The following is an 18537-nucleotide window of genomic DNA, read 5'->3' on the forward strand; positions in this document are numbered from 1 at the left end:
TAAGAAAACTCACTGAAGTACAAGTGTCCCCAAGGAGCTAACGCAAGCTGTACTTATTTCTACAGATGAGAGTTTTGGATTAGAATCTCAGCAGTAACATTTTCTTATTCAGGCATTTTAGTTCATTTCCTACATACAATTTCCTCTGCAATTACTTCTATACTTTTCCTGTTCGTCCAGTTCAACACAAGAACTAATTCTTAACAGACCTCCAACCTTCAGTCATGAGGGTTGGTGTATCTCAATGTGGTTGTGTTTGTTCACTTGCAATTCATCAAATTACCCCTTACCTTTAAAAGCTCACTTAAAAGACACATACTCTTTTAACATCATTTTACATAAAGATGCCACATAAATGTAAAAAGACAACATTCTGAGCTGAAAGAATGGCAACATATCAAAAGAACATTCTCAGTAACAACAGAATAGCTGTTCTGCACTCACACAGCTACGAAATGTTTTAAAACACTAATGAAGCATCATTTTAAAAAATCCTTTTTGTTCCACGTTAATAGAACGTGCATATTTGCTGATAACTACTTCTTGCAGCATTGCTGGAATATTTAAAAGCTCAGTGCTAATACAGTTAAAAAGGTTTTATATGTATTTTAGTGCTGTTAAGCAGTAAACCAATTAACAACTTTGAAGAATTTGTACAATTCATTGTTGCTACTGCACAGTGATTGTTTGACTTACACTTTAGAGCCAAGGGGAACAGAAAATGCTGGAAGATTTCTGAGCCGTACTATGATTATCACAAAACTTGAATTGCTGTGGTCGTATCTGTTAAAGAAAGGACAACATGAGGGAAGTTTACTAGTTGCATTCATGTACAAACAGAAATACTACCTTTGCTTACTCACTTACCTGAGTCCTATTTGTACCTGGGCAGCCTCTCCAGTTGTTGCATCATCTTCGCTATATACAATATCCTCATTTTCATTTGGTCTAGGGCAAAGAGTCAAATACACAAATTGAGGAAAATTATAGTTAGCTTTCAGCAGTAATTAAGGTATGGTATACAGAACACGTATGCATTCTCCTGAACATGCTGATTTAATTACAGCATGCACGCCAAATGAGAATTTCAGAGCCTACACAACAGAAATACCTGTTTGGGGGACAGCTGCTGCCTGAACAGTTTGACAACTCCAGTAATGAATCAGAAAGACCTTAGGCTGATTACTGAAGCAGGCCAGACTAACAGGCAAGAGAAAAACTCATGACATTTTCCTACTCATACTTCGTACTTCTTTATCTCCCTACTGAATACAAAATAGGAAATTAAGATCTGTAATAAACATCGACCACACGTGACTCGGGTATGAAATACTGTTTCAAAGAATATTCAAGAAGCAGGAGCTCTGTAAAATAAAGAGGTTTCTGTGCAAACAAGAAGCACCTTTCCTCTGAGCCTGTCTTCAGAAGCATTCAAAGAACCAAAGGGATTCAAGTCTTGCAGCTGAAGGCCAACTCTAGTGGTCAATGGAATTACAGAGAATCCATGTGGCAAATAATTCCAGTCATTCTCTGGGAGGTTTGACTCAGGATGCGGTATTAATGTGTTTCACTGATTTTTAAAATGAGACTGTTGGGATCAATAAACAAGATCAAGACAGAAAGTGTCAAGGTAAGAAATGTGGAGAATGACACAGGCATCCCACAAGAAATGACAGCTTTATTTTAAGGCTCTCCATCTAGAGGTTCCCTTTTACTATGCATTTCCTGGCTGACGGCTAATTTGATAGAGTGTGTTTATTTCCTTCCCTGCCTTGAATTACTTAATACAAAGGACTGACTGGTCTATGCAGCCGATATCACTGTAGTGCAACTTCTGGAGCACAATGACAAATTATAAGTCATTTCATACACAGTGCTCATAAAAACACTTCTATTAAACATAAGCAACTCAGAGGCACTCATTACCTCTTCACTGCTTCCTACTCAGTAATAAGAACATCCACACCTGGAGCTATCATGGAAAAACTACAGTCTGTACATCTTTGCTTGCACAAATGGCAATAGCTTCCTTTTGTACACAGGCTTAAAGAATGCAACTGTCTTCATTCATCTTTTCCTGAGGAACAACAGAAAGACAACAGGAATTTGTTCTGTTTTCCACCTATCCCACCACTTGCAGCTGGACAGGACTTGCAAGACAAGATGACTTGTTCCACAGAACATCCACAGCTTTTGGTCCAATGTCTGTTCATTTCTATCCACTGTACTGTCTGTACAGCAGACAGTAAATTTTTATCACAGTGTCTCAGAATTGAAACAAAATGGAAAGACAACAATGGTTACTGAAACAAAACACTCAGTTGCAGCCACTTGGTCATGTGAAGGCCGAGTTTTTAATAGATGGGAGTTTATTTCAGCCCAAGAACTTGCATTACGTCTAAATGAAGACATGGAAAAAACTAATATTAGGATTTCAGAGTTCAGGGTGAAATACGGGTTCATGACCTACAGTGGGATTGAATGGGCATTGCAACAGTTCAAGAGAAATCCCTTTTGTATTTCAGCTTTTTTATTTGGTCCCATCTATTTTTATTTCCTTTTAATTTGTGAAAGATTTGACAGGTAGAAGTAATTTTATCAGAGGCCAATAAAACCCATTTATCATACCATAATGCACCTTTATCTGTCCTAATAGAAAAGCATTTAGCCTGGCAACAGAAGACAGCATCTGTGTCTTTGTAACCATCCTGCTAAAACATCTCTCTGAACATGCAAAAGGACAAAACATTCTTTATGTCAACGACTTGCAGAAGTTGAGGTGAAAAATAAAGATTTTGGTTTCTCTCGTAGTTTGCAATAGTCTCCCATTATGCAGTCTGAAGTTCATTGTTCTCACCGCCATAAACCAGGCAATACTATATAAGCTAGTATGAAGAATCCTGTAGAAGTTATGTATTGTCAAAAAGCAACAACAGCAAATACATTTCTTATATCCTGTTTACCACAGTGAAGCATAAATATTAAACCTCACCCGAATTATTTTTATACCTACATTACAATTGATGATTTTTTATCTTTCTTATATCTTCTTTTTTAAAAAAGAAATTTTTCAAGCAAAATCCTATGCAATCTTAAGATTGTATCTAAACAAAACAGTAAGTAACAAAAGTCACTCTGACTGAAGTCAGTGCAGCTACGTGGCAGAACCTATAGGTTGAATTCAGCTTTTCTCCAAGGAAAAAAGCCCCAAAATCAGAAGGTAGCTTATTAACACTGCTCAAACAAGTTACACAAGCACTCTAATGCAAAGTTTATTAGCTTAAAAAAGCCCAATCAAACCTCATTGTTTGGCAAATGTGCCCTTCTTTCAATGAGAGAGTACAAAATACTTACAAAAAAGGCATGACCAATAACCTACTTACGCTGGCATTGTATAACTGCTGATAGGTATATTTAAAGTTCTGGTGGAAAGACTTGCATTATTTCTCAAACCTACTGTTTCACAGAAGCCTCGTATACACCACTATCTCCAGCTACAGACTCGTCGGACACGGCAGCAGACACACAAGCTGTTTTCTCCTCAAGCAGGTTGCTAGCTGTTCTCAGTAAGGCAACACCTGCAAAAAGAAAGAAGAATGAAAACTAGTCCAAGAGATTAATAGTCAGAAAGAGCGAAGTGCATTGCTTTGAAAGTTGTGAAGTTGAAAGCAGTGACCCTTAAATGAGTATCACAGAGTAGTTTTGTTCCACATCATTAAACATTCTGAGACTGTAGTGCTCTCACCAGATATTCTGGCCAGGGATATAACCAAACTGATGAACGTGAAAATGTATAGCTATTATTCTTTCCCAGAGATATAGGCTCCTATCATCACCCGTATCTCTTGAGCTAGTTATTAGCCTTCATTATCTTCATTGTTAACCCTCATTATCCTGAGCTTTAAACCTGCATTTGCTGTGTTCACATTCTGCACTGTAGTAACACTTTGTCTACAGGCAAAGTGCTTGCCTACTGTTTATTAAAGATTTAGAAGTCAGAGAGACACCCTCTCCCCAGCGATATAACTGCTAGAAATGAAAAATCCCCTCTGGTTTACTATCATCAAAAACTTTTTATGCTACAGCCTCTTTACTATCAACTACTGCTTGGCTTTAATCTTCAACTCGCATTCATATGCTGGTGTCATGCAGTGAAGCAGCCGCATTCACGGAAAGCCACGTTCTGCTGCACAGTGAACCGAAAGCCTGTGCAGTACTTTCATCTGCCAAGAGGTGAGGATATTGGTATGCGTTATCATCCCCACCTGAATCATGACTTTACATCTTGTTAAGATGTTTAAAATTTAAGGCTTCAGATTAGATGATTGATTGCTGCATTTGTGCTTTTTTTTATGGCAGTGGGAATGCTGTTTCCTTGATGATAAACCACCATGTGAGGGGTGAAGGTGATGACATGATTTATTGATTACCCTTAGGAATTACCACAGAAGCCTGAAATGACTTTGACAATGACAGAGACTGACTGTGGAAGAACTACATGATATTCCAACTTGGTTTCTGACAGCAGGGACATGTGCAGAGGAGCAAGTATCTGTATGGTTCACCTGTGCAGAAAAGTCAGAGACAGAGAAGCAGGTGAGCACTGCACCTGAAGAGCCAATGCAGATTACTACATGAAAATACTAGCTATACTGCCTTCAGCTATGCCTGTTTATCTCCACGGTAAGATTCAGCAGTATTCAGATCTGTAGTCTTGTAAACCTTAAGTGTGGGGGCTGAAATTTTCCATGCAGGTTTTATGCCTCTGGCTGGTTTGTTGAACACCTTCCCATTTGGCATCACAGCAGTTCCAAGAATGAAACTGGAGTAGAAACACTGAACCAACCCCAGGTCTATGTCTAATGTACTGACGACTCACCATGAGGCCCATTTTACTGTGGAAACTAGAGCTATTGAAGCATAATTAGTTAATATCTGGCTTTTCAAAATCTAAGTGCTTGTTTTGGCAGTCTTAATACAGATTTAAAGATAATTCATGTCATGTATATAACCCCACACGAGGAACTATCAGTATGACGAATCACAGGATGAATTTGTATTTTAAAACCATAACTGCTTATAGACTTAAAAGACACACTGATGTGCGTCAGGCCCCCAAAAAAGCTCAGAAGTGTTAAGACATCCACATGATGTCTTTGAAAATAATGATTTAAAGAAATACATTTTAAACAAATAATTCTGATTCCTCATAGCCCTACGTGCTCCCAAATTCCAAGCCACCTTAAATGTAGTTTTCAAACTAGATGAATTGCAGCTAATTGCAAAGACAGACCAGAATTTGTTGTTCATTTGGAAAGGATATGCTGCTGAAATACAGGCAGGAGAAATTACTTTTTTCCCAACCTTGTATAATATAGCTCTAAAGCAAAGTAACTACTGTGTGCCACTATACTGAAAAGACAAAGCCCAAAATTACCCCCACTCCTTCCAAGTTCCTCCACATTGCACTTCCTAGGTTCAGACCACTGGGACATCAATTTCTTTTTTCCTTTCTGCACAGTTGAGCTGAGGGAAGGACTCACAGCTTGTACTATGTATACCACACGTTTCTCTGCTGGTCCCACACTGCTCTGGTCCATACTGAAATTACTACAGTAATGCAGTAAGCTAACCGAATTAACCAACAGATGTTACAACTCCTTGATATACATATATACACACACACACACATAAATATTTCTCATGAAAATACATGTCTGTATCAATATGTCCAGATACTTCTATTAAAAGCTGGCACAAGGGTTCAAGCTTGGCAACAAATCTGACAATGCACTCTATAGAGCTAGGCTGTATTTATTCCAAGAAATCCAAACTCCTTAGCCACTTCACTGTCAACTCAGGGTCAGAAACGTGGAGCTGGGAATGCTGGGTGCTGATCAGGTTTCAAACAGGGCTGCCAGTGCTCAGCACTAGTGGAAATCTGGCCTCCTCAGTTCTTGGGAAAACAGAGCCACTACATAACATAAACACACGAAGGGTTTGCAACATACTTAATGACACGATAAATGTGCAGAGAAAGCACCACATACTGCCAACCCTAACAAAAGGCAGCAAAGACTGAGGACAAGCCATCAGTTCTTGACAACTGGGATTTTTAAAGTTCTAAGTTTGCCAAAGTCTTTGACAACATAGATGACTAAGCGTGTTGCACGGCTTGTACTGCAGATTGGAAGTGAGATTCATTACACTGAATTCAGCCATCTCAAAATTAACTTTAACTAGTTACTAAGGATACCTCAGTAACTCACAGGGTCATTCATCCCATCTTGGTTAAAGGGAAGTATGTTTTAGGATGAGATGACTCATCCTTTTGGAAGTTACCCACAGACTGCAGGGGGGAGCCTACACTAGCCTAGGGGCTCTATTTTAACTCACATGGATATAAAGCTAAAAGCTATGAAATCTGTGTTAAGAAATGGGAAGAGTCTCACCATAACTTATACAAGGCACATGGTCACTTGTCTTTCTTCAGCTCACACAGAAACAGCAGGTTCAAATAAGCAGATAGACACACACATAAAAATTCTCTCTCTTAAGTCCAGAAATCTCTTTCACTGAGGATGTCAGTTTGTAACTTCTTCAGTGAGAAAAAAAGTATCTGATTTTGAATTACCAAAAACCAGCAGAGGGTATTTTTGCTCTACTCCCATACATCCTGACAATACCTAGGAACACATGCATCCTCCATGTCTTTAAGATCCAGTTTTGTGGTTTTCTGTTATTTTTTCATGACAGAGTCTGCAACACATGAACTTTCCTTCTGAGAGAGCTACTGAAAAATGTAAGGGAATCAGGGTGACTGTAGCAATCTGCAGCCAAAGCTAGACATTACGTAAGGTCCTTCAGAGCTACTGACTGCCCTCCATGGCAAATGTGTGCTAACAAGATACTTCTTCAGTGACACAAGGTACCTCCCCATTCAGCAGCCAGCTGTTAGCTCAAGATTTTCATGTTACATATACATTTGGCATTAGGTTTTTTTATTACCTGAACTTCCTTCATGTAGAGAAGGCAGCGGCTGCCTAATGCCTTCATTAAGGTCTTTAGCATCTGTAGGAATCTGAGATCCTGCTCTGGCTTCAGAGTCCAGTAATATTTGGTTCTCACAGAGACTAATGCCAGCAAAATCACCCGAAAGGTCACAGTCTTCAAAGTCCGCAGTGAGGTGACGCAGAGGGGAATTTTGAGCTGACACAGAAAATGCAGCTTCTAAAACCAATGGGGAGCCTGGAGGGGACAAGGAAGACAGTGAGGATCTGGAAGACAGCGATGTCACAGATTTGGGAGGTTCAGTCAATTTGGGATGGTCTGCAGCTGAAGAAGAGTCACTGTAACCCAGTCTCCCATGGGAACTGACCACTTCATTTTCATGAATAGTAGTGATAGGCCCCAAAGGAATGTAACCACTTTTTTCTTGCAACAGGAAGTCAAGTTTATACTGATAGTCCAAATCTGTTATTTGATCGCCTTGGTTATAGTAGAGATCTGTGGAGCTGAGCGAGTTTAGCGACCCTCTGCTTGACGTGTTCAGAGATCCCCGGCTGGATGCCAGAGATCCCAAACTGCTTCCTGAAGACACAGACAACGTACTAGCTGAGAGGCTGTGAAGAAAGCACAAACACAGACACTGATGTTACTAAACTCGACCAGCACAAAATGTAACAAGGAGAGGTAACACTGACTGGAGCTGCTGTTTAACTGCTTACAACTGAATGCTGCTTGTGGCATTATGTTTTTTGAACAGCCATGCTTGCCTTAGATCAGTGTGCCCAACCTGCACACTATCAGGGCAATTTGTCCAGCTTATGGCCTGTTGCCAAAGTCCCTTCTTCTCTGCAGAAGACTGCAGATTTGACAAACTGGTCCACCAGTAACCGCAGCCTTCTCATGCTGGTGTGGATGCTCATGGGGTCAATGTGACATGAAAGGGATCCTCGGGACGGACGTTACAGCAGCAGAGGAGTGCTGCTACCTCTAGAGCAATTTACGCAGCCTGCCCTCTACCCAAGCATCTGGGAAAGGTGGCAGCTAAAAGGAGACAACTTACAGAAGAACCACTTCACATATATAATACAACACGCACTCTACATGCACAGCAAATCCAACTACATAAGCATGGCAAAGGCCATAACATGCAATCTTCTCCTATTGATAACAGAAAATAACGAGCCTTGCCAGGCCAGAGAAACTGCGTGTCACTGCCTTGGCTCAGTAGGACTCTGCTGGGAAATAACATCAGGAAAAATAATGCAAGGCAGCCCCTTCTAAAGACTTAAAAGATGTTTACTGAACAGTAACAGAGCTAGCAACTTCAAATATTTTGCCTCTGGGCTAGAAAACTGCACAAAGAGAATCCTAAAAGTCCAAACAAACAGGAGCAAAAAATACTTAAAAAAATTAATATTTAAAATGCTCTTTCCATAACTAATCACCAATCAAAATGCAATTTATGGGCTCTGGCCAAGATGTCTGAAACAGCTGAGCCAGCCTAGATCCCAGGAATAGGATGGTATGGCTTATCGTGAGAGGACCTTTTCCTCTTAACGCCCCATGTTGATTTCTAAGAGAATACATTAATTACTGCAGTGTCTGACTAGTGTATCCCATTGGGATATGCAAGAAAATTCAGGATTTCCTAAATAAATATAATGGACATATGGTTTGGTAGCCCAGAGTAACAGTCCGGAAAGGAGAGAAACTCTTCCTTAGGACCAGTTACATGCATCATTAAAGATTAGAATTCCCATAAGGGCAATGAGTTTGAGTTCACAGTTGCTGTAACCCATTGCATTTTTGTTATCACTATGAATTTCATAAACCCAAAGTCAGATTTTGAATCAATAACTGTCAGGGGAAAAAAAATAAATCCTGCTGAGGATACATTCCTGCCTACAAAAAGGGTAACTCAGTGCTGAAGAACAACACCAGAATCAACTATTCACAGAAGTATTTACACGCATACATGTACTCGTTAAGTCTCTTCAGTTATTACATAACGGATTAGTTCTAATAACTGATTTTAGACAGAACTCTGAGAAACCATTTGGTCTCCTCAATGACAGAATTTTGAAGATACGACCAATTAGACAATTCCTGATTTATTTACACTGAAGCAAAATAACGTCTGCCTGTTATGGAAGCTGTGCAACAAATCCATTCACTCCATTCTGGAATGCTTACTGGAATTATAAAGGTATGCAAGGTTTGCATGGTGGCAAAAGGCTTGAAGCTATTACATTTGCATTTTCTTACTTAAACAAATTTTGTTCAGCCTCCAGCTAAGACAAGAACCTAAGAATGAAGTTGAGGCATCCAGGTCCACTAGATTGTTGCTGAAAACAGGCTTAACATTATGCAGTATGGTCTCACCTCTTAAGCTGTGAATGCAAATAAGTAGTTAACTTTGTAGTTTCTTCAAGTTTCTGTACCAACTCTTTTCTTCTCTCCTCCAATTTCAATCTGGAAAGAGAGTAAGCATAGGTAAGCATTACAAAATAATCTGGAGACTAAAATACAAAAACAATGTGAAGATCCCTCATGTTTTCATCTGGTTGCCAACTACTAAAATCCGAGAGACTGTGTTATCTCTCAGTCCTATTGTAAAACCCTAACCACTCCAGTAGAGTGACTTAACCTGCAGAACACTAAGCACTGTAACAAACCTGCTGAGCGTACAAGCAAGCAGAGTGTTGGTACATTCACATTGTACCCAGAGGAACGTGCACCCAATAAAAAAGTAACAGATGAGCACTGGGAAAATAGCTGCAACTTCAGGAGAATAAGATCTGCACTAACACAGTTTTAAAAGCCATGCTGTAGGCTGGCTCCTCACTTCATACAGTTTCAGAAAAAAACCCAGAAGAACACTAACACCAGTATTAGCCCTGATGATGTAAGAGCTTGGGGTAGTACTGCAGGAAGTTTAAAAATAAAGCACTACATTTGATTCAGAGTCTTCATATAAAGACAGAGCACAGTAAATCAAAGCAGCATTCAATGCAAGATTCTGGGATGATAAGACCGTGTCTCCAGGTGAGACCCCCATGGAGCACCGCGCTCAGCTCTGGGGCCACCAACACAAGAGGGATGTGGAGCTGCTCAAGTGAGTCCAGAAGAGGTCATGAAGATAATCAGGGGTCTGGAGCACCTCAGCTATGGAGATGGTCAGAGAGAGCTGGCCTTGTTCAGCCTGGAGCAAAGGCGGCTTTGCGGAGACCTGAGAGCAGCTCAAAGAGTACCTAAAGGAGGGCTACAGGAAATCTGGAGAGGAACTTTTTACAAGGGCATGTAGTAATAATACAAGGTGGAATGGCTTTAAACTGAAAGAGGGGAGGTTGAGATTAGACATTAGGAAGAAATTCTTTACTATGAGAGTGGTGAGGCACTGGCACAGGTTGCCCAGAAAGGCTATGGCTGTCCCATCCCTGGAAGTGTTCCAAGGCCAGGCTGGATGGGGCTTGGAGCAACCGTGTCTAGTGGAAGGTGCCCCTGACATGGTGGTGGGAATTAGAACTAGATGATCTTTAAGGTCCCTTGCAACCCAAACCATTCTATGATTCATTCTATGATTTGGGAGTCCTTGGTAAAGATTTCTACATCCCCAACAGCTTTGTCACCACCTCAGAGGCACACAGCATTGTGATGTTCAGTATCAAGGTTCACCTTTATGAAAAAGCAGGATTTATTGCCTCCTGCACCATTACCCAGCACAGCTCTAAACCCCCAAATGGTGGAACCTCTCATTCCTTTCAGCTGGCTGCTAGCAGAAGGGATTCACTAACTTTTAGTGATTTTTTTCTTTTTATAATTCCCTTTTATCACTCCATTTACAACACCAAATAAACTGCTTTCCCTCAGTGGATTCAGCTAAAACTCTCCTGTAGTTGTGGATTAGTACATTCTCCTCTAGCCCTTGCTCAGTCAACTGATACATGTCACAGGTTCTCAAGTAACTAATCTGAGAGACAAGAAACTGTGTCCCCTCCTTAAAAAAACCCAGGTTGCTGTTCATTCTTAGAAACCATTCCTTTGGCCTTCCAGGCATCTCAAGGATGTGTAAATTAAAATTCAGATACAGAGAACACTTCAAAGAACAAAACCCAAAATTCAACCATTGCTTTCTTACGCAAAGTGAATGAAATACTTGAGAGTTCCCAGAATTCACTGTCTTTGAGTGTCAGATACCAGTAAAAAGACATTAAGTCCTCAATTCAGCAAAGCATGAAAAGCACTTGCTTACACCCATGCTTATTCAGCCAGCGAATCTGGGTTATGCAAAGGTGAATAAGTTACCCTGAGGTCAGCCAGGGTGTGAACTTCCGCTCCACTGCCCACGCTGCGTGTGCTCTTACACCACAATAATGTGTTCATCTGCCAGTACCTGCTATAGGACTGTTAAAAGCACACACACCGTTTCATTCTTTGCTCAGAAGACATACAAAGGGGTTTCCAAACCAAGAATTATGCTCATCTATGTTATCAGATACTCTCCTACCTTTTTACTATTTATCAATGCCTTGTGTCTTCTTTTAAAGCCTAATCTATCCTGCTTTTCCCAAGCAAGAGTGCTCTTCACTAGCTCTTCTGTGGCTTTTCAATAGTGAAATACCATTTTTATCTTCAAGGAAGAGGCACAAAAATTGCTTTATGTGTTCAACTACTAATGGATAAAGGCAAGAAAGAATATTAAAAGCTTAGGAACTTCTCTGACTGGAGCCCTCAAAACCTATGTTTTCCACTGAATTTGTACTATTAAACTAAAAGGTTTGATTTTTTTGTTTGGGGTTTGTTTGTTTGTTTATTTGTTATTTCTTTTCTCCAGTTTTGATCTTAAATTGTAAAATTACCGAGAGTGGCACAGAATCTTAAGAAAATACATTAAAAAGCTGAAGAGCACATACCTCACCTTTCAGTGCAAACTTATGTGGACATGTTTATGACAGGCACAAGAGCAGGGGCCAGTGTTGCAGGCAACAGCACAACCAAGTAGTTAAAGCACACATCTGTTTAAATGCCTGTGATTACTTAGAAGATTTTGCCAAGGACTGAAGCTGTAACAGAATACCTCGGACATGAGGGAACCCAGAGGCTAGAAAGTAGCAAGTTTTCCACAATCTAGTTACTTCTATTTAGTTACTGGAAGGCTTCTTAAAGCAGTCAGAGTATGCACTGTCTCTGCTTTTCTGAAGCTGGTATGTTATGATCTATGCCCTCCGCCTGTAAATTGATTCCATGTACATCTACCAGTGGCAATTCCAGCATCCTACTCCGAAATAAGCCAGGGCTATGCTATAATGCTTTCCTTTTAAGTCAGAGCAAGTCTGCTCTTTCTTCCCTCTTTAGAAATAAAATAAAAAGAAACAAACCCCCCACCCAAACCAAACAACCTTCCTCACATCAAGGTCTGACACAATCCATAGCTTCATTATCAAATTCATTATCCAGTGGAAAGACTGGATATATTAAACACTGGAAACCTAAGGCATTCATGAAACTTCATGAAAGAAAATAGTAATGCAACAATGCAGCACATTGAAGATGGCGTGGTTCCTTCACTGATAATGGAGCGAAAAACCTTCCTCATCTCCAAGAAACGAAATGCTGAAGAAACAATAAACCTGATACAATTAAATATATCCTTTTCTCCAATTAACATTTCAGGAAGAGTTTCACCATCCAAGTCCTACAAAATGAAGATTTTCTTTATGCTTATAGCAGACACACCAGAAATAATCCTCAAAACAGCCTGGTGTGAAAGAATTTATGTGCTCTTAAGTCATGAAGGGAGACAGCTTTAGTATCATGAAGAGTTGCAGGCAGAAATTCACTGGAGATTCACTGGAAGAGCAAAAAAGCAAACCAGAAGCCACCATAAATGCTACCTCAACCAGGAATGTATGACATGAAATCTTACAGCAACCTCAGAAAAAATAAAAATTAAAAAAATCCACATTTTCAAATGAAAATCCAAAGGACAAAAATTTGAAGAAAATAGGAGTGAAAAAATGAATCTCTAGCAACTAGTTGTGTCACTATACATGGGAAAAAACCCTGCTGTTTCATTTCATCTTGACAATGACAGACAATTTTACTTGCCCTTGGCACTCCAAGTTTGGCATTGACATGTATGGGAAAATGGTCAGATGTAGGATTTTCTTTGGCACTCAACAAGCAAATCCAAAACACAAGACAAGCAACCTATTTACAGCACGAGTCAAGATTTAGCTATTACTTACAATAGCATATCAGCAAAATCTTAGATTTGCATTATTTATTTGAGAATGTGATTTTATTATTGATCCCTTATTCTCCATTTTTTAAAGGAAGTCAGAAAGCAACGTTCCACAGTAATTCAGGTACTACTAACACAGACAGGTAATGTCTCCTGTAAAAACATAGTTCTAGCAGGAAATAAGCCTTCTTCTAAAACATGCTTGGATTATATACTGCAGCTTGAACTATTAAGAAGTGTACAAATATGTCTAAAAATCACATCTAATATACACATATGGACTTTGTAAACCAGAATTTCCTCACTACTCAGCTACAGTTTAGGACCCAGCTTCTAATGCCACTAACAGAAATTTCACTGTTCAGTGAAACTGGAGCAACAGCAGGTGTTTCTTAGCAGAGGGAAGTATGAAAGGCTTACAGTGCTGATTGTATTACTTCAATAAGGCATACTACACTGATACACACAATGACATTTTGTGTTTATTGCGTTTTATGTGTGCTAGAGGTGCCCATAAATTTATTCCTGCTTATAGCTGATGAAAAGTCTATTTGTGACAGTCATCTCTGATTTTCTCAAACTCTGAATCTGGCTAGAACAATTTATTGTGGAAGTTGCTTCAGTTACCAGTTAGGTAGCAGCAAGTTAGGGAAGTTTTGCCACAATTATCCTTCTCCTCTGAACTACTCCTTCTCCCTCCTCTGGTTGCATTTTTGTATGTAATAAAACTCACAATGAAATGCTTCAGATGTTGCAACAATCAAGATAATCTTTGTAACCTGAGTTCAAATAGTTTACAGCTATTATCAGAAACGAGTGAATGATGTATTGCCCTCCTGCTAGTATGTTGACATTTCTCAGTTATTTAACATCTGTCACAGGCATTTTCATGCTGGTAACAAATGCAGAGCAACTGATATTGCAGAGCACATACAGGGTGTTCACATTCTCTCACAGTACAGAAGACTTCTTTGTGTTTCTGCCCAGTGGGCTAATAACAAATTTAATTAAGATCTACATAGAAGAGTTACTGAAGGAAAACAGCCCATCAGGCATAGTTCAGGGTTTGCAATGAGTACAAAGGTTAGATTGCAGAAAGCAGCATTTAATATGAGAAAAAACCAACCCCTTACCTTTCAGCAAGTGCTTCACTGGGTGTGCTTTTTACAGACAGCAGCTCTTCTTCAAGCCTCTTCCTTTCTGCTTCTAGCTGCTCTAGCTCATCTTGAGTACGTTTGCATGGTGTAATAAACTGGAGTTCCTTTAAAAGCTCTTCTTTTTCACTGATTAACATCAGTTTTTCCTTTTCTACATCCAGTGCCCCAGGCCAGGCTTCACTATCTAGCTTAGAGAGTTCTATCTTCAAGTTAGCCATGCTAAAATAAAACACAGCAGATTTGTCTGAGCCCAGCATAGCACACAAATCCTCAGGAACAAGAGAAGTGATACAGTGTTTTGAAAGCTGGCAGAATATAACATTATTTTCTCCTCAAAGCCATACATTTAGTTTTGCTTCACAAGAATGCAGGCTACACCAGAAAAGCAAGGCACCTATCCAGGCCAACAGCAATATGCATATGCATTAAAAATGAGCTGCTCCTGTGTTCCAATGCCAAGTTAGAGCAGCAGTCACAATGTAAATAAAAGCTCTATTGAAAGCGATCTGTCTGGTAACATGGTAGTGGCACTTTGCTTTACTTATTGAAGACTGTGATGGAATTCTCCTCAGCTGTTGGAAGCTGCCTTGCTCCTCACGAACAGCAACTACCATGGTGAAAGAATGCACACCACAGCAAGGTGCTTGCTTCAGCAGCATGCATGTACGCAAAACTTAAAAGGCAAAAGCTTTGCTTTTCTATGTGATTAAAATAAAAGGTAATAGGACAGCAGCTGCCTAAAGAGAAAGGGAATTATTTACTCAAATGTTTGAGTTTGTGGAACTGCTGTTTCAATCGCAGATGTCAAATCAGTGTTAAGACAGCCAAGACTTGGTTAGCTATACATGTTCTGTGAATACACACGTACAATGGAATCAGAAACCTCCCTACATTATTATTGTACTACAGCTCAGTCCTGACCAAGACAGGTTATTTCCAGTGTTCAGCCTCCATAATCATTCTGTCTATGGGCTCAGCAGCATAGCGTAAGTGCAGGTCTTGTAATAAAGACTCACTGTCCCCTAGAAAAGCCTAAAAATTCCCATTATATGTGCCACATATCTAAAAAGATGATAACTTTCAGTCACTTCCAGCCTTAGCCACACCTGAACCAGCTGCATAGCTGAAGATATGGAAGCTCTGAACTATGTAACAGTTCCTAGCCTTCTGCACCTTTCTTGTAGGCTGGGAAAAGGCAGAGAAAGGAGAAGTTAAAACAGAAAGATATTCCCATATGATCTATGGCAAGAGGAACTGATCTGTTACTTTTATCTGTAACTGCCATAGTTACAATACACCAGCTCAACAACTGATACAAGTCTGTGCAACTTCAGTATTAGCAGGCACTACCTAAGGTAATGACCCATTTCATAAACACACACAGAGATAATTTGGTATGTATAATCTTTCTGCAGTTCTGACAGATCTCTGGGAAAACACTTTTCTTCTTTCCAGTTTGTTTTCTGTGATTAAGAAAACTAATAATATCATGCTCATTTTGCATCTCCAGTTTTAATTTTACAGTACATTAAGGCATTTATTTATGGGCAAAGCCAAGAATAGTTAATGATGAATCTAACTATCCCATTGCTTATACTAGAAGCTGAAGATAAACCACCCCCCTTTCTTTTTCCATAGAGAAAATTCCTCAATGAAAAAAAAAATCAAGTGTTTCAAAAATGAAAACAACTCATACTCCCACCAAACCTTTGCAAAAACAAGTTTTACTAGGGTATTTTCACAGAAAAAACAAGGTAAAATAAACAGAAATACTATCAGCAGTGCTACCATAACCAAACAGTGGAAAGAAATGAAATTAAGCATTTCAACATATTTTGCAGCTCTTACATATATCACTTATATTCAACAGTCCTTTAGAGGAGCAGTAGTCAGAGGGAAAACAACTGAGTAATTTCAGATGGATAATGAAACGTTAAGACTTTCATCTCCAGGTCAGTGGTTCTAGCTAATCTTGTTCTGAAACTAGCTGCTACTGACAGCTGTTAGATGGCTTGTGGGATGGGATGGTGGTCTCCAAACAGTTCCTTTTCTCCTGTGCTATAGACAACTCTCTGCTACCATAACTGACGCTCTTTTCAGCTGCCTCACAGGCAAAAGACTGGATGGACAAGAAAACTGCACTGGTCTCACTCTTGAGGAAGTCCTTGCTCAACAGGTCAACAAGGAATATTACCCAGATATTAATCACACCAGGACAAGATTGTCAGCACGCAATATTAGATGAACTTAGTACAGTTAACATCACCATTCCTTCTCTTCAAGACATTTTGCTGGATAAGCAACATAACATATGCAACATATGAAATTGCCTTATAATTTTCAAGTAGAGAAGTTCACTTACATGATCCTCTCAATAATTTTAACACAAAACAACTAAGTATTTTCATATTTAGTATTTCAGGAAAGAATTATAGTGATGATTACAGTGGCCACAGTATTTCAGGGGGATGTAAATAGATACTGAAATTTATGTGCAAATTGGTATGTATCTTCATTAGTGCAGGATATGTACACTTTATTAGGTTCACCTAGTAGTCACTGATAAAACCAGTATGTGCAAACACTTTAAAGACTTTAACACTGTCATCAAGACATACGATTGTCTTATTTAAAGATGAAAAGAATATTCATTACTAGGCAGTTTTCAGACAAAAGTGAATAAAGATACCATTTTAAAAGAGAGAATTTAACCTTGAAACACACTAATGTTATTTAGAACAAGTACTTAGTTATGCAAAGGTAAATGCATGAGCTACTGAAATTTTAACCCAAATTCTTGGATGACTAATTTGTGAGACAGTGAGATCTTGTGCTGCAGTACTCCGTACCCTGAACTGGTTTTCTTTTCTCTCTCTCTTTTCATTTTTCAGTTAGCAGTGGTAAACTGACTTACTGCCAGGAATTTTTTGGTCAAAAAAGTGAGATAAAACACAGTGCTGGGACTTCTGTTTTGACTGTGTCTTGATACCAAGGATGATCTGGATCAATCACGCCTGAGAAAAAATGCCATCTATCTGCATAACTGCCATCTATCTGCATCACTATCTGACAATTAATGTTATGTACATAATGATTCTGAGCCAAAATCATACATGTTCAATACTGAATAAACACAATAGCCTTAGCGCTATTATATAATCAATGCATTCATTAAAGAAAGCTTTATGCTCCCTACCAAGGATACAAAGAATGACCATTGTTACCTGCAACGATGGTAGCTGCTACTCAGTATGAGGAGGGTATATATTTGAAATTAGGCAAAAAAAACCCATTTGGTTGTGCAGCCTCCTGCCTTTAAAACATAAAAACTAACTATGCCTTTACTTGGTACTTATAAGCTGTAAATTTATTTTCCCAGTTTTCTACTTGACCATACAGATTAAATGACATTTTAAGCACGGTTTTCATCTGGAGAAAGAGTGCTAATTTTTATTTTATTGCCTTCTTTAGAGTAAAAAAATAACTTTTGGGTATGGCTTAAGGTTTTAGATTTCTATTCCCCTTAAATTAGAAAGCATCTCCATAACAAAAATATTTAAGGTTTTTGAATAGCTGACACCTAATGTTGTGAAAAGTATTAGAAAATAATACAGCATTAATACATTATTAATAGAAAGATATTCCACACACACTTTTTCTTTTTTTTAATAGTACATCTTCTCCCAGTATTATGCAGCACTTCTGGTGCACCAGAAGACATGTCATTCTAACCCTGAATGTTCTGATGCCCATTCTTCAGTGCTGTGGCAATTCATCAAAATGGCACAGCTTTCATGAGCAACCCCTGCAGAACTTTATTTGAAAGGCATTCCACATTCATCATTGGAGCAGTTCCTGATTTCTTTTCTCCTCAGGTTAAACCCATTAAAAAAACCAAACTCCACAGTGATAACAAGTATTTAAATTATGCAAAGTCCTAGGGAAAAAAGATATAATTAAGCCCACTAAATCTGCACTGGAAGTCTGAAGCAACTGTAAAACTGAAGAGCCTTCAGTAGCATAGGAAACTGAAAGGATGATCCCAAGGCAGCATAAAATGGGCATAAATAACCTGGTGACTCCTTTCAGTGGAGAGCTACCTTGCTCTATTCCCTTAATCCTGGAACT

The 18537-nt window shown here is 39.1% G+C and overlaps 1 protein-coding gene across 1 annotated transcript in view; it reads right to left on the reverse strand.

Moving 5' to 3' along the window:
* The window catches only part of WWC2 (WW and C2 domain containing 2), a 55760-nt gene that overhangs the window by 11905 nt on the left and 25318 nt on the right, over positions 1-18537 (reverse strand). The window contains exons 8-13 of the mRNA XM_010021531.1: positions 14386-14628; positions 9391-9480; positions 7009-7622; positions 3458-3578; positions 868-948; positions 697-783 (exon numbers count right to left, since the gene is read on the reverse strand). Coding sequence (XP_010019833.1) covers positions 697-783; positions 868-948; positions 3458-3578; positions 7009-7622; positions 9391-9480; positions 14386-14628 — 1236 coding nt within the window. The remainder of the gene's footprint in view (positions 1-696; positions 784-867; positions 949-3457; positions 3579-7008; positions 7623-9390; positions 9481-14385; positions 14629-18537) is intronic.

This window comes from Nestor notabilis, unplaced genomic scaffold, assembly GCF_000696875.1.
Source record: "Nestor notabilis isolate BGI_N333 unplaced genomic scaffold, ASM69687v1 scaffold22219, whole genome shotgun sequence".
NCBI classification, from domain to species: domain Eukaryota; kingdom Metazoa; phylum Chordata; class Aves; order Psittaciformes; family Psittacidae; genus Nestor; species Nestor notabilis.